Source organism: Ahaetulla prasina, chromosome 1 (genome assembly GCF_028640845.1).
Source record: "Ahaetulla prasina isolate Xishuangbanna chromosome 1, ASM2864084v1, whole genome shotgun sequence".
Lineage (NCBI taxonomy): Eukaryota > Metazoa > Chordata > Lepidosauria > Squamata > Colubridae > Ahaetulla > Ahaetulla prasina.
In genome coordinates, this window is record NC_080539.1 from 182,724,172 (window position 1) to 182,750,227 (window position 26,056).

Genomic DNA, 26,056 nt, shown 5'->3' on the forward strand with positions numbered 1-26,056 from the left:
ATTTCATTTTATTTTATCACTCTGAATATACTGCATGATCCATTATTACAGTATTTGGGATTCACTTTGCTTCCTATTTACTGCTTCCAGTAATAAATCAGCTTATCAAAAAATCTGGTGTTTTATTAATCATATTGAGTCAGAATCTATAAGTTGTATACCCATTTCAAGTTGATGTTTCAAAACCATTTCTTCCTTTTCTTTCTGATTCTGTTTGTTTATGTGCTCCAATTCAAAATGGTATCGACTTTGCAGAACTGCAATTTCTTGAGCATGCTTATCATTGAGCATTTCACGGAGCTCCATTAGGGCAGTTTCCTTCTCCTTTGTCAGATTCATTTGCATTAGCTCCATCTGAGAGGTGCATATGTTATTTGAACTTAGTCTTATGGCTTCCAGTTTAAGATTATCTGGGACCTACAAATTAAAGAAGATAGCATATGAATGAATATGCTTTATTATAATTATCAGATTCTCACAGTATTAAGAGTTCCAATGCTGTGCTCCTTGGAATCAAGCTGCTACTAAAAACAGAAGATATATTAGATTTATATGGGATTTTGAGAGCAGCATGCTGTTTCCTCACAGCTTGGTTTCATAATTAGTATAACATCATGCTGACAATATAAACAGCAAACGTTAAAAACTTTATTGGCTGCAATCAGTGGGGAGTTAAGATCTGCAATAGCCAAGGACTTTATTATTCTATTGAATATTGTACCTCAGCTTGCTGCAGCTCCCCTTGAAGTGTAGCTTCCACTTTTTGTTGTAAGTCTTCTAATAATTGCTTTTGTTCCTCCATCAGTTTAGCATGTAGGTTTTTGTTCTCATCTTGGCACTTTAAAAATTCACCGATGTCGTAATTTTGTTCTTGTTCCTGAACCTAAGGAGGAGTAAAGAGCATTACATATATTTATACACAAGAACATTCACATATCCATCAGAAACATAATAACATAACATAATAACCAGGCTGGAAACAAAATTTGCTTTTTATTATAAGCCTGAGATCCAGCAGCTGCAGTAAACATATACTTGGAATTAAGTAACTCCAAATTCAAGACTATTTTAAGTATCATAACTGAATTTGCAGTCCTTTTTTTAAAAAAATGAGTTTCTTTCATCAGCAATATGCTTTACTGTGGGGTTGGTATTTTTCCTGCTGATTTTACACAAATTGGATCAGGAATGTGCGCTGTTCTATTTCAAATCACCAAGCTATCCAGATATACCTTCCCTCTTCTGATAACAGCATAAAGGATTATTAAAGCGTATGTTATTTTTTTTCCTCCGAGATTACAACAGTTTGATTTGTATATCATTTACATACTACACTAAGATAGCTTCAATATTTCTTTGCTATAATTAGATGATTAGCATCGTTATTTATCCCATGGATAAAGAGAGAGACCCTTCCTCACCCGGTACACAACAGTCCCCGGGCCCTCCGGATGGAGCATTCGCTCCCTCCCCCAGGCAGCTCGGGAAATAAGCGGCTGCCCTCTGCGGCCAACCTCGCCCCACAGCAAGTGGAAAGCAACGCACCTGTGGAGAAGCGCGGAGGCTGCCCGCAGCCTCTCGAACTCCTGCCGAATCTTCCTCTTCCATACCCAACCGACGACCTCACTCTCAGCCAGCAACGGTCGCGCAACCCGTGGAGGCCTCCAACTTTCAGCCAATGGGCTCCCTCAGCGTCATCCAGCGCCCCTCCCATCCAGGTGCCCTACAAAGCCCAAGCGAAGCAGCCTCGGCGCCATGTATTGGAGCGCCGGGAACCAATAGGGAGTCAGTAGCAGGGCGCGACGCTCCAAACTGAGCTCGCGGCGCAGCTTCCGGACCCTGTAATCGCCGAACAGGAAAGAGCGAGGGGTGGCGCACTTACAACTTCGAACTTTCTTTGGGGTCCAAAAGCTTTCTTTTGGTTTCGATTGTCGAAATTTCAAAACTGCAGCCTGTCTAAAGGCTTCAGTACTGTATACAAAAGATGGAGTCAGAACGGCCTCTGAAAGCCTCTGAAATACCTACCTGACTCTGGTCTCTTCCCAAAATCCCCCAAGTTTCAACCAAAAACTATCTACCATTGACCTCACCCCATTCCTAAGAGGTCTATAAGGGGCATGCATAAGAGCACAAACGTGCCTACCGTTCCTGTCCTATTGTTTCCTTTTGTTATATCCAAATAAATGCATACGAGCCTATTTCTGCCGACCGTGCTACTCGAAGTCCTTGGGCACGGCCGTTTCTATAGTAGTTTTCTGTTTACATTCTTTTTCACCTTTGTAAGCTATCTTACGTCGTGTGCGATTGGGCGAGCAAAGAAAATGAAATTGCAGTGTTTTCGGACGGCTTATTGATGTATTACTTTTACTATGGAAGAAAACCATAAAGGGTTAGTAATTTGTACTGTCCAATAACTTCTCGATCACACTCCAATCTAGTACACTATTGAAGAAGAAATAAGAGATACAGTATGTGTATATATTGGTTATACGCACACCCCGGTTACATTTCAAGCATATAGGTTTAACATATTATATATACTTTACATATACCACCATTATGAGAAGGGGGAGCATAGCAAAGCTAGTGGTGTTAACAAATTAATTATTGAAACTGGCATGGCTTTTGAATAGAATAGAATAGAATAGAATATTCTAGAATAAACATATTTATTTAATTGTGCAGGACTGAGCTAGATTTTAAATTTATGGGTTTTAATTAGGTTTTATCTGTATATTTTAATTAACGGGCTTTAAAATAAGTTTTTTAAATTGTTTTTATTCTGTATTTATGTGTTTTTAAGTGCCTGTGAACCGCCCTGAGTCCTTCGGGAGATAGGGCGGTATATAAATATGATTAATAAATAAATAAATAAATAAGAATAGAATAGAATAGAATTTATTGGCCAGGTGTGATTAGACACATAAGGAATTTGTCTTGGTGCATATGCTCTCGGTGTACATAAAAGAAAAAGTACATTCGTCAAGAATCATAAGGTACAACACTTAATGATAGTCATAGGGAAACAGTCAATATAAATCTTAAGGATACCAGCAACAAGGTTACAATCGCACAGTCATAAGTGGGAGGAGATGGGTGATAGGAACGATGAGAAGGTTAATAATAATGCAGATTTAGTGACTAATTTGACAGTGTTGAGGGAATTATTTGTTTAGTAGAGATGGTGTTCGGGAAAAAACTTTTTGTATCTAGTTGTTCTGGTGTACAGTGCTCTATAGCATCGTTTTGAGGGTAGGAGTTGAAACAGTTTATGTCTAGGATGCGAGAGGTCTGTAAATATTTTCACAGCCCTTTTTGTGACTCATGCAGTATACCGGTCCTCAATGGAAGGCAGGTTGGTAGTAATTGTTTTTCTGCAGTTCTAAAAAGGTAGTTTCAGAAAAAATAAGACCCAGAGTTGGAAAGATTAACACTGAAGTACATTTTTTCGCTATCAGCTGTAAGGCTTCCTAGTTTACAGTTGTTTAAATAATGTTAGTAATTTTCCTTTCCAAGAATCAAGTTCTAACTCTTCATTTTTCTCTACCGCTCATGCGGATGGTTCCCCAAAGAAAACTCACAACCGTAATTTGATCCAGGAGAACACCTTTCGCACTGTCTCTTTTAATTTTAAATTTCACTCCCCTCCTTCGTTCTCAAAACTCTATTAATACAGTACAGCAAAGCAAAAACATGGATTTACTGTAGAAGAGCCGCCGGCAATAGGAAGAGGAAAAGGCAGCGCCGTAGATTTTAATGCTTTGGTGTTTACGAATCAAGCTCTTTTCCTCCTATGTTAAACTAAGAATATTCATCTTAAGAAAAACGGACATTTCTCAAGCGCTAATCTGCAAAAAATGATAATATAGAGTGGAGCAGCTTCAAGGCACCTGTGGTTTCTTTGATGGCTTACGTATTTCTTCCCTGAAAAGACCTGGAAAGACCTTCCCTGAAAAGACCTTGCACATTTATTATTTTGGTGTTGAAGTGTTTAATAGATTTTTCTTACAAATGTGAGATTGGATATACTACATATCAAGAATGAACTTTTTTGTTTACAGCACTGAAGCTGCATTCTGCTTCTGTACCAATTGAAATAGTTTGTACTATTAAATAGTTTGTACTATTTCAATGGCCCTAATTGTGGATTTTTGATACCACTTTTCAGTGATCAAATTGATTTTATCTGTCAAACTGAATTTTAGGTAGGCTTTCATCATGAAACTAAGGAGAAATTACAGTACTATATATCTTCCCTGGCCATGTATATAAAGTACTGTACTTAAGTTAGTGGAGGCAAAGCACCTTCAAGTCGTTTTTGATTCCTGCCCGCCCTTTGGACACGTCCTTGTGGTTTTCTGGCCAAGATGTTGCTGTTTCCTTCTTCCTGGGCTGAGTTTTATGCCTAGTATGGTTTCCAGGCCTGACAACAGCAAGACTAGAATTCACATATGTTTCACTGGCAACCATGATTTCTACAAGTCAGTCCACCAATATGTTTTAAAGACTGTTTCATTGTAGAGGGAGTCCTCAATTCACATCTACCATTGAGCCCAAAATTTATGTTGTTAAGTGAGAAATTTGTTAAGTGGGTTTGCTCCATTTTACGATTTTTCTTGCCACATTTGTTAAGCGAATCACTGCAGTTCTTAAATCAGTATTCAGTTGTTAAGTGAATCCAGTTTCCCCATTGACTTTGTTTGTCCGAAGGTCACAAAAGGGGATCACATGACTCCAGGACACTACAATCATCATAAATGTGAGTCAGTTGTCAAGCATCCAAATGTAAATCACATGATCATGGGGATAAGGCAATGGTCTTTAAGTGTGAAAAATGGTCATAAGTCACTTTTTTCAGTGCTGGTGTAACTTTGAATGGTCACTAAATGAACTATTGTAAGTTGAAGACTATCTGTATTGATTAACTAACCTTCAGTTCACCCATATATCTTCTCTTTATTTCATATCTTCACATATCTAACAGGAAGGATTAATCAACTAACTTCAGGACATAACACAACTCTTTTAGAAAGAGGCAGTTATTGCAATGTGTTTGAAAAAGATGCCTTTGAAGCCAGAGGATTGTAATAACTAACCTAATAACTAATCCCAAACATTTTCCAGGGTCTGTTGAATGAAATTCAAGTCCTATTGCTGAAACTCCACTATTTGAAAACTGTATTATAACTTAAAGATCCATCACCTAAGAAAACTGTATAAACGTGACAATGGAATAGCACCATTTCTGACTGAGAAATGTTATTAAACATGTGAACTCCAGATACATTTTAAAATGTTGCCGGTGAAAGATTGCGAATACAAAATTATATATCTTCCTTGGTCGTGTATATATAGTACTGTACTTACAGTAAGTTAGTGGGGCAGTGTACTTTCAAGTCATTTTTGATTCCTGCCTACCCAAGGAATTAAGCTAGAAACTGGTAGACTGTGAGCTTTGGTACCACCCTAGGCACAAAGCCAGCTGAGTAACCTTGGGCTAGTCATTTCCTCATAGCCCTAGGACGAAAGCAATGACAAATCACTTCTGAAAACACTTTCGCAAAAAAACTGCAGGGGTTATCCAAGCAGTCACTAAGAGTCAGCACTGATTCAAAGACATACACACCCACTCAGACACACATAAATGTAATGGATACATACAATCTCAGATGTGAATGCATTGACTAGACTTCTAATGAATGATGTAGGAAAGTATTTTTCACATACTTTGCCTTGGCAGTCTTTGCAATAATTTATAATTAGCAGTCCTGGGCTTAAAAGAATTAGTTAGGCCATATAAGTATCTTTTTTGAAGTAACAATCTTTTAATTATTAATTGGTACATTTTGTTGCTTGGGATTTCTTTATATTTTATCTGTAATTGGCCAGAAACTGAAACAAATTAGGACACCTAAGTCAGTGATCTTGATATACAGCTATATATTATTATTTGTTATTGATCAAGTCTGCTTTAGATTAATCTTCAGCACAACTATACAATCTTCATTCTATTTTTCTTTGATTTATGAATTCATGGCTTTAATGAACATAAGTTGATGCTTTATATTGTCAGATATTGGTCATAGTATAAAATTTCAGGAATTATTTTTAACTACAGTTTGGGAAACACTTGGTTGAAACTTAAATTTATAGAATCACAATGGATATTCTCACCCATTTTTGTTTTTTTCTGTCTTACTCTGTTGACCAAATATTGTATGAGCCAGGTGAGTACTAATCCTTGGAAATGCATATTGTTTAAATTACGACCAACAGATGTGAAGCTAACTCCTTCCTTAGGCTTAACAGAGTTATTAAGAGGACAGTGTTAGCAACGCACAGGGTTGGGCACATTGAACTTCCACTAGAAGAGTCAGCAGCCCTAAAGGAAATACTTCTTTTGTTCTAGTGAAACAATATCTTAGCAACCTTGTTGAGTGTACATTTCAAAAGACATGGTGCAGTATAAGAAGTTTCTGTTCTTGTAACCACAGCCTGAAGCTCTTACTGAGGAAAAAATACATGGAAATTCATAATGAAGCTAGGGAGAGAGAAAGTTAACCCATGTTCAAAATAATGTAGCTTACCAGACACACATTACCTTGGAATATTCCCCCAGTGATGGAATCTGATGTGGCTGATCACATGACCCGTCTGAAGCTCAAACTCCTTGAAAAGGTAAGGTGATTTTTCTACAATTATATCCAAGCATTAACTATCCAGTAAATGGAGATTTTTGCCTAACAGTTAGCTGTGTCATACTGAACATGTCAAGAATGCTATGTATGCATAAAGTTGTACCTTTTGTCAATCATCCCTGATACTTTGGGCCTTTCCCCAATTTGTCTTGATTTCATACCTGCCTATCAGAATGCCTTACTGTCATAAACTTTACTGTCCTATTGCCAAGCCATATCCTGCTTCTATTGCTTGTGTTCCGTAAACTGCTTTGGAGGCACCAACTGACAAAATTACACAGACACTTGAAAAGTTGCCCAAGAAACGTGTTAGAAAGTGGAGGAAACCTTGCTTTTACAATGGTGTAGTTAAGGACAATTTTACACTGACTGCTGGCTAGGGTTAAAATATAAAGTAAGTTTACAAGAAAGAAAATGGATGTCAGAGGCATTGGTGCTATCAGTCCAAGTGGGATGTCTACTCTAATGCTGTACAATAGCAAATTGAGTTTTATGTCATTCAAGATTTGTCTAATTGTTTCCCACAGATTCCTTTTCTTAAGAATCAATGTTTTTTACTATGAAAACTTAACATGTTAAAATTAATGTGAGAAGTTACAGGTTTTTTTTTAAAAAGAATCCTATTATATTTTTCCACAGAAATTAGAAAACGAACGTGAAAACTTGGATGACTCTGAATCACCCTTTTCTACAGGTAAGCAGTTAAAGAATTATGTATGATTTCAAGTCATGGATCACAGTAAAGAACTCTGCAGAATTAATCCCATCTGGATTTAATATCTGCCTAAAAATATTTTATCACACAAAGTTTTATTGAACAGGTTACGTAATTAATTGCTATACATATGGAGGATGAAAGTTAAAAATATCAGAGCAAAAGCATTAATCTAGGATTGCAGATCTCTGTATATCTACTTGCAGAGCTGTGTCCTGAAATCACCATATGGCAGCACTTACCTCTTTCTAAGTAGGTTGATATAATGTATATTATATTATACATATAATATTTATTTTTATTACTTTTCATTATGTGTTTAATGTGTTTATACTTCATTATTAACTGCTTGGAGTCCATCAGATCTGGGATAGATTACAAACATTGTTAAATAAATAAGTAACAAACATGGATTGGCTTGAGTTGCAAAAGCTCTGACCCAAAATATGACCCTCCTTTTCCAGTTCTTTCTCTTGCTTGCAATGTCAGCTTCAAGATATTCTTTAAGTGGAGTGACAAGTTTTTGAATTCTGCAGATTTGTAGTAGCTGCTTTGACTTCTTTTAAAGAGGATATGGGGATGAAGAACGAAAAGAACATCCTGTTTCCAGAAATTTTAATAGTGGTTAGAACTTCCCACATTGAAAGGATGGATGCAAGTGACTGGAGATGCTATTATCCCCTCCTGCTACCGTTTGTAGAGCATCACCCTATAGCTGGAGCTTTCCCAGCAGTCAAGACAAAGCAGTGATAGGTTACAAATGGAAGAATACTCTAAATGCCCCCAAGCAGAAGCAACATATTTGCTTGTGTCTTGTTCCAACCTGTGTTTGCCAAATGAAGAAATCCTCCATAGGCTGCTCAGGATATCCATTGCCTCCAAATGAGCGAATGGTTGTTCAAACTGTTCTTAATGGCGAGTAATATGTCAGTTTTGCTCTCTCTTTTCTCTTCACTCCCTTTTAAATGACATATTAATGTCACCCATATTTTTTTGCAGGGAATTATGACAATTATGGCTACGCTTTACAAAGTGCACTGAGAAGAAGGAAAGACCTTTTACAGCAGCTCAGAGTATGGTATCCGTAATTCTTATAATTTTCTTTTAAAACTGGAATAAAATACACGTTCTTCTGCTCACTTTTTTACTATGTTAATACAATGTTAACACAGAGCAGTTTAGTTCTTTGCCAGATAATATTATCAGTTTAGTGAGAATTTAAGAAAACTAAAAATTCTAGGGAAAAGCAAAGTAATTTTGAGTAGGTAAATTTGGGAGGAGAGGCAAGAAAGCAATTTTTGCATCATGATTCTTTTTTCTTTTCTTTTTTTTTTTGAAAAGGAAAATCTCTTATAGCACTTTCAAAATTTAATAAAATTGGGAGATGGAGTTATGCAGTATGACATCTATTTCCCTCCAATATGTTGAATACAATTAATGAAAAGTTTAATATTATTTTTTTTTCTTTTTTTTTGCTAATGAGTTTAGCAAGAAATGACTATATACTGGAAATGTCCTCAGTTTCTGTCTTGTTACAGGTCGGTTTTCTTTAAGCAAATGTATGAGTTTAGAAAAACTATACTTTGTGTTATAGGAACAAAATCTTTTGGAAGAGATTTCAGTACCAAAAAGTTTACCAAGAATTCATAAAAAGTCCTTGAAGCCACATCATATCTACCAAATTCCTCCTCCTCCTCCTCCTCCTTCTCCTCCTCCTCCTCCTCCTCCTCCTCCTCCTCTTCTTCCTCCCCCTCCCCCTCTACTTCAACAACCAAGAATTATCCAGCAAACAGTAAGTGTTTTCTGCTTTATTTCAAGGAGGAATAAAAAAACCCCATCAAACTAATTCAAGCAAAACCAACTGTGGGCAGCACAAATTCATTATATGACAAGTCTGGAACATCATTTCATCAGTATATCATGATTTCATAAGATCTCTTGGGGTATTATTGGGTTGGTTCCAGATTTCATAACTAGCAACTTGATTGAAGATATTAATGAGAACTGTAATATATTCACTATCTAATTTCTGCATATTAGGCTATGCAGGTTTCTGCATATCTAACAGGCTGAGTTATTTTGTTGTGCCCTGATCAGATGGCAATTCTTGATGAACAAAATTTAGTGGCAGATTTCAATTCCTTAACAAATTACCCTGAAGATGACACCACGTATTAATTGGTGAATGGTCCAACAGTGTATACATTAAAGCACTTTAGCACTGGTATGATAAATTTAATATTGAAGATTTAAATAAACTTTACGTTCAATTTGAGTAGCATAATCTGAGATCCCAAAACCCTAGATACAACTCTTAGAATTGTACCAATCATGAACAACTGTAATTTTTAATAGAATAATTATTAAACACACAAGAAATAATATTCATAAGCATTTATATATTGTTATGTTATATGTTATGTTTTGTGTTATATTACATACTATATTATCAAATGGCATAGGGCCGGGTTACTTACGGGACCGCCTACTGCTACCGAATACCTCTCACCGACCCGTGCGCTCTCACAGAGAGGGACTTCTCAGGGTGCCGTCAGCGAGGCAATGTCGTCTGGCGACGCCCAGGGGAAGGGCCTTCTCTGTGGGGGCTCCCACCCTCTGGAACGAACTACCCCCAGGACTTCGTCAACTTCCGGACCTCCGGACCTTCCATGAGCTTAAAACACACTTATTTATTTGCGCAGGACTGAATTAGATTTTAAATTTATGGGTTTTAAATGGGTTTTATTTTTATATTGTTTTAAATATTCAGCTTTTAGAATAAGTTTTTTAATTGTTTTTACTCTGTATTTATGTGTTTTTATGTGCCTGTTAACCGCCCTGAGTCCTTCGGGAGATAGGGCGGTATACAAATACGATTAATAAATAATAAATAAATAAAATAAATATAAATAAATCAATTTATATCGCTGCTACAAATGCAATTCTGGGCAGCTATAAACGTATTAAAAACAATAGAGAAAGAAATACAACATAAGTGTTATATTTAAAATGCTTGTGTTGTATTTCTTCCTCTATTGTTAAGTTAAATCTAATTTAATTTTTTGTCCCAGTAATGGGACAAAAAATTAAATTAATTTTTTAATTAATTTAATGAGTAAATTTGTCTTTGTAATGATCTTCTTCTATGATGATCTTTTCAATCTTTGTGAACCAGCATGCAATTCTTCAGAACATACAACTTTGTTAGCCTCTCTTCTCTCTCTTCCTAACTTTCACTGTTTGTTTGCTCAGTGAATTCTATGTAAGTATAACATTTTAATTGTTTAATATGCTGTCCATTAACTTCATTCAGCTGCAGATATACAGTAACAATGGAGCTACGGTTTACTTGTTAACTATTCTTTTTTCCATCTTTTTTTCTTTTGCAAGTTACCACAGCAACCAGCAACCATAATTCAACAAATACCTTCATATCAGCCACCACTCATTACACAGATTCCATCTCCACAGTCCTTTTCAGTACCCAGATCTGGGAGTATTAAAGAAGGTATATGTCTTCAAAAACTATAACTACGTGTACACTATGTAGGAATAACTCTCATTTAATATAGTAGAACTAACTTCAAGTCCAAGAAAATATATCTAAGATTACAGCATGCTACAGAGCTACAACCCTATGCAAATTGACTCAGAATTAAGTCCACTGAACAGAACTTGGACAGGATTGTTGATAGGGCTCCTATCTATGTACACAAATTTAAGAGTAAGATCGATTCATAGAGACTAACAAGATTTTATTTCTTCCATTCAATTGTGTTCAACACTCAACAAGTCCCTGCAGTTTTCTTGGCAAGGTTTTTCAGAAATGGTTTGACTTGCTTCCTTCCTAGGGCTGAGAGAGAGTGACTGGCCCAAGATCACGAGCTGGTTTTGGGCCTAAGACAGGAATAGAACTCACAGTCTTCTAGTTTCTAGCCTGGTGCCTTAACCACTAGACTAAACTGGGTCTCAACTTTTAAGTAAAATGGCATACAGAATGCCAAATATTCTTTTTTCCCACTTATGAGGTTTGTGGATGCAATTTAAAAAGTAAAGAGTAGCTATGGAAAGTCTGGTTGATTAAGAGGCTTACTTTACTCTTCTTTACTGTTATAACCTGTGTCTGTATTATGTTCTAAATAAATTTAACACAAGGACTTGTGGATAAGATAGTGGCACCAAGTGACAGGAAATCTAGATCTGCACACAAGTGCTAATCTTAAATTATCAGAACAATCCAAATAAATACCATAAATAAAGAGACAGAAAAGGTTCAGTCACACCACTGACCAATGTAGCTTTGAAAAGAAATAAAACCATTCATGGCACTTTCCCTGACAACTTTACCATACTGTCAGGGATGTCTGCATGGAGGATGAACAGCCTCAAAATGGCAGGCATAAGCAACAGAAGGCAGAATAGTGCCTATGAGAATTTATTTAGTCCCATCTTTATTATTTTTACATAACTCAATGACACATGAACATATTCAACAAACCTTCCTACTCCTATTTTCCCCACAATGATAACCCTGTGAGGTGGCTTTTAAGGCCAAGGCAGGACTTGAACTCACAGTCTTTTGCTTTCTAGCCTGGTGTCTTAAGCACTAGACCAAATTGGCTACCATAATGGCATGCACAGGGCAGTTGTCTTCAGCCTGGGATCTTAGTTCAGGTGCAGAGAATAGCTGAGAAAACTTGGCCAAAGATGTGGCTGCTTTAAGGAGCTACAAAAGATGCTACTTGAGCACTCTGCACACTCTAAATAAACATATATTATTACTCTGATATAATGTAGGCACGTAACTAAGAATCTGCTTGATTTTTTTTCATTCAGTTGAAAGATTTGTGATGTCCTTTCCTAGATTCTGTCTGGGCAGACTTTGAAAATAAAGGAATTGTTGAACTAATCATTTCCTTCTTTGCTGAAGAACTCTGTGTACATCTGTAGTACGTCCACTGTGTAACTTATTTAAATTCTTAACATGTATTATTGTTAATACTTTTAAAGTATACATTTGGCAGCTCAGCTAATACTAGGCTGCTTGTTTTTTTAAAAAAAGTCATTGATCTGAGAGATTATGCTGTTCAAATGGCTGTACTTCACCCATTATGTTCTCCATTATAACCATAGGATGGTCTTGAATTGTCCTTTATCCTTTATAGATATGGTAGAAATGATGCTAATGCAAAATGCACAGATGCATCAAATCATTATGCAGAATATGATGCTGAAATCCTTACCACAAACATATTCACCAACTAGTGGGTATGGGATCCCTATGCTTCAACATGGACAACAGGTAGCTATGTTTTTAAAGGACTTTCAGTAATAGCTAGTCTGAGTCATATCTGTACATTTATGTGTACTAATCATTTTAATGGTCAGTCATTCGAATTGAGATTCTTAAAAGGATAGATTATAGCAGTGGTAGTCAATCTGGTCCCTACTGTCCACTAGTGGGCGTTCCAGCTTTCATGGTGGGCGGTAGGGGTTTTGTCCAATACTGAAGCACTTTCCTTTTTTTTAATTCAATTGACTTTTTTTTTAAAAATCATAGCATTATTTAAAAATATTTTCATTAGGTTTTCATAAAATTCCCTGTGACAATTTAAATTTCTGAAAATATACTATTTGTATCGCCCGCGCATAAGTTTAGTTCACGTTACGTAAATGAAACTAAATGGCGCTATAGTGCGACCGCAAACAAAAGAGCCTCGTCCCAGAATAGCTTGTGCATCTCCCCCCACACCACCCAGCTGTAACAGACAAGCAGAGCTGGTAGCCGGTGCCCCCATCAAACCCAGTCCACAATGCGCAAGAGGCATATGCAGAGGACGATACATGGCGCATTACTGTGGAACCAGTAAACGGTTAGAAAATTGTACTACTAACAGAGATACAAAAGTGGGCGGTAGGTATAAAAAGGTTGACTACCCCTGGATTATAGTGTACAGATAGTTCTCATTTAGGGACCACAATTAGGACTGGCAGCTCTGTCATTAAGCAGAGTGGTGGCTAACTGGCAAATCACACAAGTGGGACTGCGCTTTCCTTTTCCCCACTCCCCTCCTTCTGAAATGCTCACCCCAACACTGGGATAATTAGCAAGAATGGAATTTATGTTTCCAGTTACAATCATTGGAGAGGAAGGGATTACACCTGAGTAAGTAAGGAGGCACATTATAGGGAATATACGTCAAAAGGAATGCACTGGCACCAGGAGCCACAAGTGTACTACATAAACAACCTGCTGTATTCCCCCATTGTTTGCCTGCTTACTTCTTATAATCCCTTCCACTCCATTCTCTCTGCTGTGTGTGTGTGGGGGGGGGGGGGGAGACTAGCAATTTCTGTAGGCAAACTCCTCTGTATCTGACCTTTTTTCACCTTTTTTTTCCAATTTGAAACCTAAGTTTTCCAATACTTAAAAATTTTAGTTCTGAAACTGCATGCACAAGTATAGTAGTTTTGGCCAACTTCAAAAATATATTAGCATTTCCAATCAAAACAAGTGAGAGCAATATAGAGTGAAATGTTTTATGCTTCTTCCAACATGAAAGGTTGGCCCTCCCTGAGTGGCGTTTATTATAGTGGGAAGTGAATTTGTCACTGATTTATTAATGTATTTAGTGAGTCTGAAACAAAGGAGAAAAAATGGATAAAACCATAATCAGTATCAAAATCATGGCATCATTTGATTTGATGTATTTAATATATTATCCTGATTTTTTTTAAAATTACCTGCAGCTTACTGCTCTTATTCCAACAAGAATGGAGAAATCACGACCATCAACTGTACATCATCATCACTATACATCTTTAGGAGCACCAGTTATTCCTTCTCAAAGTGGCTTCCCCATGTGGCCATTAGGTCTGCAACCTGGCCTTAGCCCACACCAGGAAGGTTTCCCATCTGAAGTACATAATCTGCCCATTCCAGTTAATGCATCACACACGTAAGTCAAGAGTTTGCCACAGTAGGAAAACTGGTTTCGAAGTTTTCTAAGATATTTGTTCTATTAGTTCCCTTTTTATAGTATATATTCAGGTATATTTCTTTATGTTTTAGCCATAAAGAATCACAGAGAAACAACAATAAGTTGTTGTGAAATTTCAAAAGTCATCTTTTCAGGAATAGCAAGTTCTGTTATCTGATCAAGGAAACTGATGATCAAGGAAACTTAAACTGATCAAGGAAAGAAGCAACTTAGAACTAAGGAGAAATTTCCTGACAGTTAGAACAATTAATAAGTGGAACGACTTGCCTGCGGAAGTTGTGAATGCTCCAACACTGGAAATTTTTAAGAAAATGTTGGATAACCATCTGTCTGAGATGGTGTAGGGTTTCCTGCCTGGGCAGGGGCTTGGACTAGAAGGCCTCCAAGGTCCCTTCCAACTCTCTTGTTATATTGTTATTGTTATATTGTTATATTCCCTATAGCAAGTCATATTCGAGTTCCTTTCAATTGCTCAAAGGTGTACTAAAAAGGAAAAATTAGATAAATCATATAAAGTTAGATCATTGTATAAATATATATTTCTAACTACACATTTTCTTTCCCAAAGTGTGCCACCTCACAGACTGCTTGGATTACCTTCGGGTTTGTAGATTCCATAGCAACAATCTAGAAAAGGTAATTTTAGTGCAGACTTCCTGTATTTATATAATATAATATGATTTATATTGATACATTGACCATCATTTGTGTTGTAAATGTTGTACCTTGATGAAGGTATCTTTTCTTCTATGTACACTGAGAGCATATGCACCAAGACAAATTCCTTGTGTGTCTAATCACACTTGGCCAATAAAAAATTCTATTCTCTATTCTATTCTCTATTTATATCAGGGCTACGTCAACATGCCACTAACTCAATAGATTTGAGATGTTTTTAATTGTTCAAGTAGGCACAACTAACAGTAAATTGCTACATAACAGTGATGTTCCTCAGCTTGCCCTATGGGGCTTCTCTCATAACCTTGAGAGCTTTTTTGCTTTCATAAAGTGAGGGCAGGATAAAGATGAACAATCCTGAATCTAGGAAAGTCCCCTCTAGATTTATAGGAGTACAAACACATTAGCTAGACATGGTGGGAATTATAGCCCAAAACCCCCTGAAGCTTGAGTTTGGACATTTCCAAATCTGTATCACCTATTGAAGAGGAAAGTAAGCATAGTACAACATAGGCGTTCTGGTTGAATTTTCTTGCATGAAACTTCTGTTTGTTCAGCTGATCATTTTGTAGTAAGATTCTCTCGGAACAGCTGGTATAGAGAACTCCTGTTAGGGAGAACTAATCTGCATAATAGATAATATAAGCTTATAAAGACAAAGCTGTAAGTTCCCACAGATTCTACTACAGAATTTATACTAGACCCATTTGATGTGTTAGGTACCATAACTGCATGGCAATATTTGCTGAGTTCAGAATGTGAATGAAAATAGCATGTGGAGAATGGATTGGAAAGTGTTTCATGTGTCTTCTGAATGATTCCAGATAAAATATTGGCCCCAAAAGAAGCTGAGAAAATTTTCTTTTATCTGGAATGGCCCCGTCAGCACCTAGAGTTATATTTTTAATAATTTTTCTGGATACATATTATATTTTCTGCCAGAATTATGTTGATGATGAAGAGCTTATACAGTTTATCATTCTACCTCTGGCTATTCCCATGATTTTTAATTTTAAAATTAAATTAGTATGCTGCCTTTATAGAATTATTTATTTTATATTTTTATACAATAATAGAAAAATGTGTGGTTTATAGAAAGCCTATGACGCAGGCATAGTAAATAGTAAAACATAATGAATAGACACATTATGCAATTGATTTCAACTATTAATGAACTTCTTGACACTATAAAGAATTTATTCATGAAACTATCTGAGATGCAAAATTTTGGAGCTAAAGAGAAGAAAAGAGAACTTGAGTAGCATATATAAACTCTTTTTTTAAATTAGTTTTTTAGTTCCTTTCTTTGTACCCCTCCATCACTGTAGAAGTACACTATTACCTTGCTTAAATATTGTATACATGCTAACTGGTTTCTCTTACAGGTGGCTTGCAAAGGGGCAATGAGTACTTAATTAAAAGCATTGGAGCTCTCTCATCTGATATTTCACTTCGCTGCAGACAGACAGAAATTATGCACATTTGCTGAGAACATAGGATTTGTAGTGAGCATAAAATTTCCACCTGATATAACAGTCTTATGCATCAATTTTATTTGAGCTATACTACGTGATAAATATTGTGCACCATATCCTGTGTATTCATGTCACAGACATGAAAGAGGAGGAAGAATGCATGGAAAAATAAGGAAAAGTACAGCATCCATGGCCATACTAGAAGCTATGAATTACATAGAAGCAGTCATATGATAATAAGGAAGTGATGGAGACACCTTTGTGCATTGTTCAATCCACCTAACAACATTTGAAATAGGATGTCAACAACAGAGTCTTTCACTGCAAGGCTATCTACAGGAGTGGTCCAACTAGGAGTTGATGGGAAACCACTGCTCTAATTACCCAACAACAGTGAAGAAGGGGGTCATGAAGCACAGTGGCACAAATTTTCTCAAACATAGCGTTTGGTCATACAAACAAAGAGAGTAATAAAAGTAAGGAAGCCAGAAAGGTAGTAAAAGTGTATTGACTAGGACATAAGGCTTGGAATCAGGAGCAGCAAAACAAGCTCTATGAGACAGAATAGGAAGAAAATAGTTGTGGTTTAGCTAGCAAGAGTGTCATCATATGCAGAAGAAAAGAGGGTCCCAGAAATCAAAACTATTGTGCTGGCTGTTCACAAAGAAATTCTTCTATTGCAAAATAATAGAGTAGCTATGAGGCACTCATCATCCCTTTTCTTTTGTGCACGTTAAATAATTCTGGGTTATACGTCCAAAATTTAAAACTGCTAGAGCTTCTCAACAGGAGTGGCTTGGAGCCTTCTTTGTTATCTGAAAACATTATTGTTCTTTAGTGTTAGGCCCAAGCCCAAAGAAAAGAGTGAAATCTAATTGACTCCAATTCTTTATTTGCTTACATGTAATAGAAAAAATCTTGCTAGACTACAGCTATAATCTTCTAATCAAATAGATACAGAGATAGAGATTCTAGGGTATAACCATCCTGATGCCATCCAGTCAATAAATGAACTGTTTTAAATCCTGGAATCCTGGGAAAAAGTTAATGCTGCCAGCCAGTGAATTTATTTCAGCAGCAGATCCAGTCCGTTCAGAGACTGAAAAAATCCTTGTCCTTTTTTTAATAATGACAATTCTACATTTTACATTCAGCTGTAGTTCTACAAGATCAAAATCCCTTTCAATCATTTTCCTGTGTCAGTGGAAAGCTCTCCAACCTCCTTAATCAAGAGATCTGAAAGGGAACTGAACCTGTCCTTCCTTGAATGCAAGTACAGCTCTGTGCATGATCCGGGACTTAAATAAATGCAGCTCTGTTCATGATCCAGATTGTACTGACAGCTGTATTTGCCTTTAAGTAAACATTAGAACTTCCTTTCAGACCTATCGCCTGAAGCATGTATGAAGGTTGGAGAAATTGGGGCAGGGTTGAATGTTACCCATCCTCCCCTAACTTTGAATTTTTCTCCCTATTCAAGTCCCTGAATAAGATTTGTATTTCTTATGATATTCTGGCAATCAGAAGGAATTTTCCAAACAGAGATCCTTCCAATCGGTCTGAAAACTATTCTGTCCCTCGAGATCTACACTTCAGTATTATGCATGCAATATTGCAGGGGGAAAAAAGTTTCTCTGATGGTTCAGGCCACTTGTTATCAAATATAGCAAGAGGATAGGTATATGGAGAAGAGTTACAACAGTGATATAAGCAGCAGGCAATTTTCCAATTGTGAGCAATTAGTTACCATGGGTGTCATGGAAACAAATGAGGATGGCATGTCCAGGTTTTGGGAGGCTCTGGTTTCTTAATGTTTAAACATCAACAATCCTTTCTGAATCTTTCTTTTCCCCCCAAATGAAATGAAATTATGTTTTTTGTTCATGACACTTTGCTACCAAAACCAGGAACAAACCAGGAATTTTTTTTTCGGTATGACCTAAGTGTAACTCATAAAATCATCGGCTACAATGTCCTATCTGTCAATGACTACTTCAGCTTCAACCAAAACAATACAGGAGCACACAGTAGATACAAACTTAAAGTGAACCGCTCCAAACTTGATTGCAGAAAATATGACTTCAGCAATAGAGTGGTCAATGCCTTGAATGCACTACCTGACTCTGTTGTTACATATATTAATATACATGTATATTAATATACATGTATATTAATATACATGTATGTATTAATATACATGTATATCATATATATGTATACATGATACCTACATATATTGTTATGACAAAATAAATAAATAAATAAATAAATAAATAAATAAATAAATACATCCTCAAACCCCCATAATTTTAACCTAAGACTGTCTACTGTTGACTTCACCCCATTCCTAGGAGGTCAGTAAGGGGCATGCATAAGCACACCAGTGTGCCTACCATCCCTGTCCTAATGTTCCCTTATTTGTATTCATTTCATGTATTCAAATCATGTTTATACTTATATATAGTATCTAATATGTGCTTGACAAAATAAATAAATAAAAACAAAGTTAAGTGAGATTTGCTCCATTTTATGAACCTTTTTTGCCACAGTTGTTAAACAAATTACTGCAATTATTAAGGCAATAGCAATAGCACTTAGACTTATATGCTGCTTTATAATGCTTTACAGCCCTCTCTAAGTGGTTTACAGAGTCAGCATATTGTCCCCAACAGTCTGGGTTCTCATTTTACCCACCTTGGAAGGATGGAAGGCTGAGTCAACCTTGAGCTGGTGAGATTTGATCTGCTGAACTGCAGCTAGTAGTCAGCTGAAGTAGCCTGCAGTATTGCACTCTAACCACTGCACCACCTCGGCTCAATCATTGTCTTTAAGTGGATGTGGCTCCCTTCATTGACTTTGTTTGTTGGAAACCAGCTGGGAAGATTACAAATGGTGATCACATGACCCCAGAACAGTGCAATTGTCATAAATACATGCCAGTTGGCAAGGGCCCAAATTGTGATCACATGACCATGGAGATGCTACAATGGTCATAAGTGTGAAAGCTGATTATAAGTCACTTTTTTCAGTGCCACTGTAATTTTGAATGGTCACTAAATGAATGGTTGTAAGTTAAGGATTATATGACTGGCCCTCAAGTTTCCACTTTGAGTTCTGCTTTGGAGCATGAAGTTGCTCCTGAGCACGGCCTGCACATACACAATTCTGTATGTAAGGCTTGCAGTTCTTCAATAAGTTTTAGAAGATCAGATGTTAGTGATAGCTCAAGTTCTAGAATGGAAAGTCAATACTCTCAGGCCAAATGTCTTTCCTTTAGGGTTTTCAGATTGGGACTGCAAAACCTTAGATGACTACTAGGTGGCAGCAGAGGCCTGCATGAAAGTCCAAGTCTGAATTTATGGCTGGATATTTGCAGAACAGATGTTAGCCTTTTTTGTTTGTTTCTATTTTTCTTTATTTTGTATTGTGTTTGTGAAATGGAAATTGAGATATCTAATATCCAGCTGTGTGCCTTATCATTTGATGATGGTCTCCTTGATTATCTGCAGTAATGTGTATAGGATGAGAGTATAAATTCAGTGAAATTTACAGGTACCATTTTTTCCCTACATTGACATTCTGTGCAAAATTCAGTGAAACATACAATATTTACAGTTATTGTAAATTCAAAAATTAAAGACACTGGAAACATAAAGAGCTGGGGTTATGGACCACCAAGAAGATTGGCAAAAGTTTGGTGTAGTGGTTAAGGCACTAGGCTAGAAGTTCAGGCCTTGGCTTATCCATGAAAGCAAGCCCAACTCATAAGGCTGTTGTTATTGGGAAAATTGTGTTATTTTTAAAAATAATAAAGGCAGATATAAATCCATTTTAAAAAGGCAGTAGTGGAAAGAGACTTAGAATATTGGGTATTGGGTTTGTGGGAAGATGCTTAGAAGATGTGGTAGCACTGTGAATTTTTATAATACCAATTTTTACCCTTCAACAAGAGTAGAAACAGCAAGAATTTGTAGTTGAACAAATATAACTCAAATTCTGGTACCTAATTTTCTACCAATGTTATATATCAAACAGAAAATATTTATTACAGAATTGCATTGATTTTTTTAAAAAAAATTATTTACATTTGTTCAGTCTGATACATTTTGTTTTTTCCTGGGATTGCAGTTCCAACCATTAAATTAATGGGGTTATTGGAAACACTAAATCATTCAAAAGTGATTTTTCACTTTAAAATTTCACTTTAAAAATTTAAATGCATTTTTCTATGCTTGTTTCACCAATTTATATTATGAATTATTATATTGTTTGCATGTAAGATTAAAATACTGTGTACTCAGAAGTCAAAATAAATAAACCATATTCCCAATAAAGAAACACTGAAGTTTAATATTTCTTCGCTATTACTGCCCTATTTTACAAGCATAGCCAAAAAGGAACAAGCAGAATAAAGTGTTTGATTCATTGTTGCTTTTCAACACTGAGTGTGTGGCCATTTTGGGAAGGGGATTAAAAGATCACAAATGCATCTAACACAACTCCCCCCCCCCTTGTGCTGGCATTGTGATGTTCAGGGAAGTAGATACGGGTTGGAGGAGATAAGGGTTGGGGCATGTATAAGTGCACCAGCATGCCTACCGTCCAGGGGTGAAATCTAAAAATTTTCCCTACTGGTTCTGTGGGCGTGGCTTAATTGGTGGGCATGGCTTGGTGGTCAGGTGACTTAATGGGCATGGCCAATAATAAAAATAATAAAGTATATAAAACTTGGGAGCTCACCAGTCTACCTTCTTTAAAAATAGAGGCACCCGTCTACTAATTGCCTTTTTTTGGGAGCATATCAGTCTACCTTCTTTAAAAATAGAGGCACTGGTCTACTAGCTGCCTCCAGTGCTGATCAGCTGTAGTACGGCTCTTTGAAGCGCCGCGGCAGTCATTTAAGGCCATTTGCAGCTATATCATCACCGAGAGCTTCAGGGACAGAGAAGAGGAACAGCAAGGTGTGGGCGGGGGGTGGGCAGGGATTTTTGCTACCAGTTCTCTGAACTACCTGCCCCCATTGGTACCGGATCGCATGATCCAGTCCGAACCGGGAGCATTTCACCCCTGCTACCGTCCCTGGCCTAATGTTCCCTTTTATTCGTATCCATTTCATGTATTCATAGTTATGTTTATACTTAAATCCGTTATCTAGTACATGCTTGATGAAAATAAATAAATAAATCTTGTATCACAATGACACAACACATTTTGCAATTTTGGCTTGCTGCATACACCACTTTCAGGGGCTAAACATTAAAACACATGAAGTTGGAGAATCAGCTATTGCACTCGATAGCGCAATTGGTTTACAAATTACAAGTCACAGATTGCTTTTACTGTGCTTTGTGCTACATGTTAAACTAACAGATTATAGCATACCACAACTTGTGAGGCATTCCCATGGCTGACAACTAGGATGTTCTTGAACTTTTTCTTTCCAAAAGATTCAGATTACGAGTACCTACACTGGAAAGAAAGAAAGAAAGAAGAAGAAAAACACCCCAGCCTGCTGTGATCATTTTTAAAAATGAATTCACAACAGGAGCTGAGTGAGAAGTACACTAGAATTCCCTCATCCTTTCCACAGGTAGTCCTCCACTTAAAACCATTTGTTTAGTGACTATACGAAGTTACAACGGCAATGAAAAAAGTGACTTATGACCATTTTTCACAGTACCGTTGCAGCATCCCCATGGTTACATGATCGAAATTTGAATGCTTGGCAGCTGGCTGCATGTATGTTGGTTGCAATGTCTCGGGGTCATGTGATCAACTCTTGTGATCTTCTGACAAGCAAAGTCAAAGGGGAGGCCACTTAATAACTGTGCTACTAACTTAATTGCAGTGAGTCACATAACAGTGGCAAGAAAGGTTATGGAATGTCCTTTCTATGTCACTTAACTGTCTTGCTTAGCAACATAAATTCTGAGTTCAATTGTGGTTGTAATTTGAGGATTACCTGTATAGGTAACAGATACCCAAGTTTAGATTCAATTATTTTGTCTTGGAGGCAGTGGGGAAGGGGTGAGCTTTAACCTTATTATTCTACTGTTGAAAGTTATATTAGAGAATGAACAACCTAAGAAGATCTGATGTCAAAACATCATCTGCTTCTGCAAAATCTGGTTGGTCAAAGAACTGAATGGACCCTCCTCTTTCTCCTCCCTTGCAAACATTTTTTGCTGAATGCAAGAAGCGGGTATAGACAAGTCAGAGGAGAGACATTCAAACCATGGATTCTTCTAATACACAGAGGAAAAAAGTAGCTATAATTGGGGGAGGATTGGTAAGATCTTTTAAAATATTATAAAAATATAACAAAATTATGGTCACTGCGCAGAATTGCAAACCAAATTTTAACCATCATTGCTAGGGGTTGAATAGTGGTTATTTTTTCTTTTTGAATGAAATAGGAAATCTAAAAAAGTTTGTCTATTTGACAGAAAACATTTCAATCTTTAAAAATCTGTTTAAGCTGAAAACAGTTGCACATTCTGTGATTATAAAGGATTGCTTTCATGTGTTCTTATCTATGTATACTTACAAGTATGTCATAACTCGTTTTCACTTTATCATATGGGTTTCTCAATAGCTTTTGAAATGTATTTGAAATGTATTTGAAATGTAAATATATTTGAATACTGGACCTGTTTGTTTTCAGTAGCTTTCCCCTGTAAATTGTAGCTATTGAAATTCTGTTGGTATTTTGGAGCACCATTTTAATTTTTAATTAGCACCAGTCTGCAGAAATCAGGAAGCTACCATAAGTTGTTCCATGTCTGCTGAGTATGGGATGGTGTGAATTTGTCTGTGGGAGAGAAAAAGAGAGAGTGTGAAAGTGGTGGGGGGTGGATAATGTTACTTACTTTGTATAAAAATGAATTGGGAAGAAATTTAATTCGATTCTGTGTAGGACTTAGATTCTTGAAACTTTCTGAGAAATTTGTTATTAAGGACAAGTGACTACAGTAACAGATGCCTGTTTTATTGTTAAAAGATATAAAGCCTTCTTTAGATACGTCTAAAGAAATAAGGATAAAGTAATATGGAAATTAGAATATGGTCCATAAAAGATATTTGTCCTTTCCTTACAAGTTTCTAACTGTGATAATGTGATGTAAATGGCAGCAAGTGAGTTGAGCCAATTTCTCCTAATTGGGAAAGTTCTGTGCATAAAAAAAATACCTGTTAAAAGTTGGTAAAATTTTTGGTTTTGAACAATTAAAAAAGAAAGCAATTCTAGAGACAAATATGCCTTAAATACAGAATTGAGAGTGATTGTATGATAAATAAATAAACGTAAAATAAAACATGACATAAAAATGAAAATATTATAACAAAACAAAAACATATTTTCCAATTTGCTTTGACTGTCATAAGAAGCAATGATTAAATAGTTTCCTTATTTTCTGCATTTCATGACTCTTTTTATAAAAAGAACTTCTTTATGTGGATAGAAACAATGAAGTGGCCATCTTCACATTTTTAGCAGAGGAAAGTCCCTCAACATTTACATTTTGTCAACATCTTGTCGAGCCTGATTCACACAAATATATCGTTTTGGGGGATTTGGTTGATTTGATTTTCCCCTACAGAAAAGGCTTCAGATGCAGTATGCATTTTAAAACCATGTAGCATTCTCCCAAATCCTTTTCAGCATATTTTCATTTTTGACTCAAAAAACACTGCAATGCTTCTGTTGCAGGTGGGTTCTCTAAATGCTTCTTTCTTTGCAAGAAGGGGATTCCAAGTAGAAATGTATGAAGCAAGATCAGGTATGATCTGTTACTTGATAATATATGAACATTTTAGATGATAATCCTACTTATATATAGAAGCCTGCAAATCTTACCGGAATGCTGTTCTTGAAATTTCTCATTCTTTCAGAAGTGGAGATTTTATAGTATTAAATCACCAGGAGACTTCATTAATTAGCATTATTTACAATAATACTTTAAGTGATGGTTTAGATTTTTCAGATCAAATACAGCATCTCTGTTATCCTTATATTTGCAAGTTGGAGCAATAGGACCTGCTTCTAAATTTCACATCAATGAACCTATACCAACATTTATTAATCAAAATTGCACAATCAGTAAAAAATTTGTAGAATCTTTCTTTTACCCCAAGTGTGATTTTAAAATCAGAAGAAAAATCTGTATGTTCAATCATGTTGCCTGTGAATACAGTATTCAGGATGGAGGAGTAGAGTGACAAATATTACACTGTGCAGAAATAAAGCATTGATGATTCCAAGACCAAGGAAATGGTGTTATCCAAAGCCAAAGTATATACATGGTATGTTAATAAACTCACATATGAGAAGATAAAACCATATAACTAGCCCGTTGTCTTGTTAGAATCAGGGTCTATAAGAACCTAGATGGGAAGTCCATCAGCCATTGTCAGGTTTTTCTTTTCAAAAAGTGGGAATTCTATCCCTTTAGTTCTCCAAGCCTTCCAAGCAATTCAAACAATATAATATTTCTGAGATCAGTTTTCAGAGTGTTATCCTATGTGCCCAATTCAGCCCTCAATTTAGAAGACTTAGAGGATTTGTCTACCTGGAGGAAAGAATTTGACTCATTAAAACCTATTATTGGCTGAAATTTATAGCCACAACCTGGTGAGTGTGTGTGTGTGTGTGTGTGTATATATATTTATGCTTACTGTTGATCAAGCTGGATAAAAGCAATGAAGCTAGCTTCATTACTTACATTGCTGGGGATTCGATACTGTTTTAAAAAACTATTCCACTCAAATAATAACAACAACAACAAAAGTGCAAGGGAAGGCCCAGAGGAAAAGACATACAGGTAGACCCTTCTGCAGTTCTGTGGCCAGATATTTTCCTCTGGCTGATGTCAGGCACAAGAAGGAGGTCTGAAAATTCAGTGGAATCAATACTGTTTGTATGCGTTGGGGGGAGGCAGATTGAATCTTCATGTCTGAAAAGAAATCTGTTGTCCATCAACATCCAAAAAGGGAGGGCAAGAGTGTCAGAATGATGTAAACAAAATTGCAATGAAAACCCTCACCGTTGTGTAAAGCCATTCCCCCAGGAGCAGAAAATTGCTATGAGGTTGAAAGTCTGTATAGATTCTCAGTCATCCAGGTCATGGTTGTCCCAAAGGTGCTTTTTCAGGAGAAACTGGACTTTCTTGTTTTTTCTTTGAAGACATTTCGCTTCTCATCCAAGAAACTTCTTCAGCTGTGATTGGATGGTGGGGAATGGAAGGATTTATATTCCTTGCAGCAGGGGCGGGTTTTAAAACCCATCACTACTGGTTTGCTCATGGGTGCACACGTGCTCATGATGCTTCTGCACATGCACAGAAGCATCTTGGTGGGTGGATGGAACCTCACAACGACGACGCTACCGGTTCGCCCAATCTGGGGCAAACCAGTAGCAACCAATCACTGCCTTGCAGACAGCTGGTCATTTGCATCTTTTTTGAGGGTTGTTGAAGCATTTGGAGATTTATC

At 36.6% G+C, this 26,056-nt stretch overlaps 3 protein-coding genes across 9 annotated transcripts in view; 2 read left to right on the plus strand and 1 right to left on the minus strand.

The window, feature by feature from the left end:
- Nucleotides 1–1,705, minus strand: part of PCNT (pericentrin) — a 95,014-nt gene extending 93,309 nt beyond the window's left edge. Inside the window, exons 1-3 of one of the 6 annotated variants that reach the window (XM_058184335.1) lie at nucleotides 1,546–1,696; nucleotides 722–883; nucleotides 162–417 (exon numbers count right to left, since the gene is read on the minus strand). In XM_058184335.1, the coding sequence (XP_058040318.1) occupies nucleotides 162–417; nucleotides 722–883; nucleotides 1,546–1,608 (481 nt within the window). In that variant the 5' untranslated portion in view covers nucleotides 1,609–1,696. Of the gene's footprint in view, nucleotides 1–161; nucleotides 418–721; nucleotides 884–1,545 lie in introns of all 6 variants that reach the window. The other 5 variants (XM_058184329.1, XM_058184318.1, XM_058184348.1 and 2 more) reach the window with 5 other exon arrangements.
- A 4,748-nt stretch (nucleotides 1,706–6,453) lies between these two features.
- Nucleotides 6,454–20,677, plus strand: C1H21orf58 (chromosome 1 C21orf58 homolog). Its single transcript, XM_058184372.1, has 9 exons — nucleotides 6,454–6,678; nucleotides 7,338–7,392; nucleotides 8,413–8,486; nucleotides 9,008–9,205; nucleotides 10,804–10,921; nucleotides 12,579–12,715; nucleotides 14,164–14,372; nucleotides 14,983–15,050; nucleotides 16,478–20,677. The coding sequence occupies exons 1-8, from the start codon at nucleotides 6,622–6,624 to the stop codon at nucleotides 15,023–15,025; spliced, it is 891 nt and encodes a 296-aa protein (XP_058040355.1). The 5' UTR covers nucleotides 6,454–6,621; the 3' UTR covers nucleotides 15,026–15,050; nucleotides 16,478–20,677.
- Nucleotides 20,678–22,795: 2,118 nt separating this feature from the next.
- The window catches only part of KMO (kynurenine 3-monooxygenase), a 31,404-nt gene continuing 28,143 nt past the window's right edge, over nucleotides 22,796–26,056 (plus strand). For both annotated transcript variants that reach the window (XM_058184396.1, XM_058184386.1), the window contains exons 1-2: nucleotides 22,796–22,856; nucleotides 24,276–24,345. In XM_058184396.1, coding sequence (XP_058040379.1) covers nucleotides 22,803–22,856; nucleotides 24,276–24,345 — 124 coding nt within the window. In that variant the 5' untranslated portion in view covers nucleotides 22,796–22,802. The remainder of the gene's footprint in view (nucleotides 22,857–24,275; nucleotides 24,346–26,056) is intronic.

Excerpts from the sequence above, each read along its gene's own strand:
- C1H21orf58 (XM_058184372.1), top strand. The coding sequence starts at position 6,622 with ATGGAATCTGATGTGGCTGATCACATGACCCGTCTGAAGCTCAAACTC. Across the intron at positions 7,393-8,412 it reads TGAATCACCCTTTTCTACAG|GGAATTATGACAATTATGGC; the intron begins GTAAGCAGTTAA and ends ATTTTTTTGCAG. Across the intron at positions 14,373-14,982 it reads CCAGTTAATGCATCACACAC|TGTGCCACCTCACAGACTGC; the intron begins GTAAGTCAAGAG and ends TCTTTCCCAAAG.